Raw genomic sequence first — 4,247 nt, 5'->3', positions numbered from 1 at the left:
TTGAGTAAACTTGTAGAGCTCAAGAACATGTCTAGTGTTCTTCAAATGATTGAAAATGTCCTAAATTCAATTCACACTCATCCCCTCTTATTCCTTCTCCCCTCACTCTTCTTCATGATCTTCCTCTACAAATGGCTCTCCACCAACTCTTCAAATTACCAAAACTTACCGCCATCTCCTCCAAAATTGCCAATTCTAGGACATCTTCACCAACTGGGAGTGCACCCTCACCGCTCTCTCCAGGCTTTGTCTGACCGGTATGGTGAGCTTATGCTCATCTACTTGGGCAAAAAACCTACACTTATAGTCTCGTCAGCAAGGGTAGCAAAAGAAATCATGAAATCACATGATGCTGTATTTTCTAACAGGCCTAAGTCTAGCATTAGAGATAAGCTGCTTTACAACAGCATGGATATTGCTGCTTCTCCTTACGGGGAATATTGGAGACAAATAAAGAGTATATGTGTGCTTCAGCTTTTGAGCAACAGAAGAGTTCGGTCATTCAGAGGTATAAGAGATGAAGAAACAGCTCTGTTTATGCAAAAGATTCAGCAAAATAACACATCAGTTATAAATCTAAGTGATTTATTTGTGGTCTTGACGAATGATATAGTATGCAGGGTTGCATTTGGAAGAAAATATGGAGGAAATCAGCAAAGTGATGTTGATTTCAAGGAGGTCTTAAAGGAGTTTGCGGAGCTGCTTGGAGTATTTGATGTTGGAGATTTTATACCCTGGTTGGCTTGGGTGAATAAATTCAATGGTATGAATAAACGATTAGAAAAAGTTGCAAAAAGTTTCGATTTGCTATTGGAAGATATACTCAACGAGCACTTGGATCGTTTAGATAGTACAGGGAATTACAATGATAACGATAATGAAACTAAGGATTTTGTAGACGTTTTACTTGAAGTTCAAAAGGAAAATTCAGCTGGTTTTACTCTTGAAAGAGAGAGCATCAAAGCTCTGATACTGGTAAGTACATTCTTGCTTTTGATCTTTACTAACAGTATAACTTTACCTTTCACCAAAATAAGAAACAGAGATATTAAAGATTATGAATGAGCTCTCAATGTTGATCCTTTTTATGCAGGATGCTTTTGCAGCAGGAACTGATACGACTTACACTTTATTAGAATGGGCAATGACAGAGCTCTTGAGGAATCCTAGAGTAATGAAAGAACTGCAAAAAGAAGTCAGAGAAATTGGTGACAAAGATCATATAACTGAGGATGATTTGGAGAAAATGAAGTACTTAGAAGCAGTGATCAAGGAGACTCTACGGCTGCATCCACCAATTCCATTACTGGTGCCTCGTGAATCAACCCAAGAAGTAAGGATAAATGGTTATGACATTGCTGCTAGGACTCTTGTTTTTGTCAATGTTTGGGCAATCCAGAGAGATCCCATTACTTGGCAAGAACCTGAGGAGTTTCGTCCTGATAGGTTCTTGCATTCTTCAATAGATTTCAAAGGGCAGCATTTTGAGCTACTTCCATTTGGAGGGGGAAGAAGGATTTGCCCAGGAATATCATTTACGATAGCTAATATCAAGCTAGTGTTAGCAAACCTTGTGCACAAGTTCGATTGGAAGTTGCCTGCTGGAGTCAACGGTGAAACAATGGATATGTCTGAAAAACTCCACATCTTTATCAGTAATTAATTATATATGCTACTAAATTATGAAAGGGAGTTAACTGGACTAGTTGATCTGTGAGTCTCATATTGTAACAAGTTAAGATAACCAGCAAAAAATAGTTGTTGTCCATCATATTGAAGTAAGTGTATAACTGCAAAACATCAATACTTCGTACTTCCTTTGTCCCGTAAAGTTCTTCCCACTTTCCGTATAAGGATGTTCCATGGATTTCTTCTCACTTTCACTTTAATCCTTTTTTTTGAATAATACAAATTTGTATTCTTTTAACCCACGTTGGCAACTTTTTGGGACCACTTTTCTTTTTAAATTTTATTTCTCTCCTTATAAAATAATTACATGAAGCAATTCTCACCATTTTATTTTTTAAATTTTTAATTTTTACTTTTTTGTGGTGAGGATGATAAATATCACCCCAAATTATTACAAGGCGAAGAAACTGTTCTTATCGTGCCAAAATTTTCCAGCTCTCAAATTGTCATGACAAATCATTGTCATAATTTGATACTATCTGAATTCGCAGAAATACTTGCGTGGACTTGGTTCACAATAATATTATTGTGGATCCGAGGTTTATACACACGCAACTGACATTATATTAAACATAGTGACCTTTATTTTTAACATAGTAACCTTTATTAAAAGTTGTATAACATTTAATACTATTGTGAACTTGAAGTACGACGTTATGACCCTAATTTAACATAGTGACCTTTATTATTAATATTGACCTTATAAAATATTTCATTAAAAAAATTAACCTCTTAAAGCCTATATATTACCAAAATGACTTTTATTTTCAACATACTAACCTTCATTTTATTATAGTGACTTTTTTTTTTTATTAATAAAACAATCATAGTTTCTCTAATGTTAGTGGTCCACAATAAATTAGTGTGAACCAGGTTCATTTAAGGACTTGTACTGAACTCGTAAGAATGATAGGGCAGAGAGTAATGTCCTACTATCCAATTTTCCATAATAATTCTGAACAATTGACACATTTTGGTCCATAAAATTAAATGTACAATATGGTTTCAAAAAAAAAAAAAAGTACAATAAACTTGCAGATGTATAATAAGCACTTCACAACAACAACCACACATTAACAGAAATTATTAAGCAAGTAGGGACTTTAATGAAAAACCTAGTCTCAGGGATTTTAATCAAGAGCCTTTCTTAAGTCAGGCCTTGAGCCACACAGTTGATTTCACCCACAGGTTCCACTCTCCCTATCCTCAAATAATCAGGCTAACCTATGGTGACCTTATACACTGCATTATCTAAGCAGAAAAACTTACGGAGTACTATTGTTAATTCTTAAACAAAAGCAACCAAGGTAATCATGAAGACCGTATTATGACTGCAGAGATATGGCAACAGCGCCATCTATGGTGAGTGTTTTATCTTTTATGGTCAAAATCTGTTGTGGGGGTTGCACAGTTCCCAAGTCAAAAGATTTTAAGCATGTTTAATAAAAAGTAAAAGTATGTTAATAATGTAATTAAGGAGAGAGGGCGAATAATTAATTAAATAACTAAAAGTTCAGCACCACCACCAATGAACACACACGCCACCAGAACCACCCGCAACGAAAAGCAACCACCAACGAAACCACCCAGAAACCACCCACAATCACCCAACGACACCACAACCACCACCCAGACCCACCACACCAAATCCACCCACCTAACCCACGAAACCACCAAAACCCCTCCTCCACCCCCTCTAGACCACCGACACTACCAGATCTAGACACACCGACACCACCAAGGCACCAACACCACCGAAAACGACCGGCTCTAGATAGGGATGTCAATGGGGCGGGGCGGGGCGGATGTTGGCATTCCCATCCCCATCCCCACCTAATATTTTCATCCCCATCCCCGCGGCGGGTCCAATTTTCATCCCCATCCCCGCCCCACCGGGTACAACTCCAAAACCATCCCCGCCCCACCCCCACTTGGATATCCATCCCCACCTTATCCCCACCAAAGACCCGCCTAATCCCCACCCAAGATCCACTTAATCTTCGTATCTCAAATAAAAAATCTTACATAATTAATACGAATTATAAAATAAAACATTCTACACACATTTTTGTGGTATAATATAAGTGTCATACAAAGTAGATTAATATTGTACTAGTATTTCAAGTAATTATTTTATAAATAGTATAAAAGTATGTAATTTTGCTTTAAAAGATATATAGATGTAGGTATGAGGTGGGGATGGGGCGGGTATGAAGTGGGGCGGGTGGGGCGGGGCGGGGATGGGACGGGTACAACTTAAAATCCACCCCCGCCCCATCACCCATGGTGGGTATGGTTTTTATCCCCATCCCCGCCCCAGTGGGGCGGGGATGGGGCGGGTCTCCTACTTGACCCGCCCCACTGACATCCCTAGTTCTAGACCCACGAAACCACCAGACCCACGCCACCAACCCAACGACCCACGAAACCACCAGATCCATGCCACCAACCTACGACCACCAACCTACGCCACCAACCCACGGAACCCACGACCACCAACCCACGAAACTACCAGACCCACGCCACCAACCCCACCAATCAGATCTGAAACCCACTAA

General features: G+C 39.2%; 1 protein-coding gene across 1 annotated transcript; it reads left to right on the top strand.

Moving 5' to 3' along the window:
* Window positions 1–1,771, top strand: LOC145617275 (cytochrome P450 736A117-like). The gene is made up of 2 exons (XM_081671972.1): window positions 1–975; window positions 1,094–1,771. The coding sequence occupies exons 1-2, from the start codon at window positions 28–30 to the stop codon at window positions 1,661–1,663; spliced, it is 1,518 nt and encodes a 505-aa protein (XP_081528098.1). The 5' UTR covers window positions 1–27; the 3' UTR covers window positions 1,664–1,771.
* Window positions 1,772–4,247: the final 2,476 nt, after the last annotated feature.

Source organism: Chenopodium album, chromosome 26 (assembly GCF_948465745.1).
Source record: "Chenopodium album chromosome 26, dcCheAlbu1.1, whole genome shotgun sequence".
NCBI lineage: Eukaryota > Viridiplantae > Streptophyta > Magnoliopsida > Caryophyllales > Amaranthaceae > Chenopodium > Chenopodium album.
Note: the sequence above shows the minus strand (reverse complement) of the source record. Positions and strands in the feature narration are given on the sequence as shown.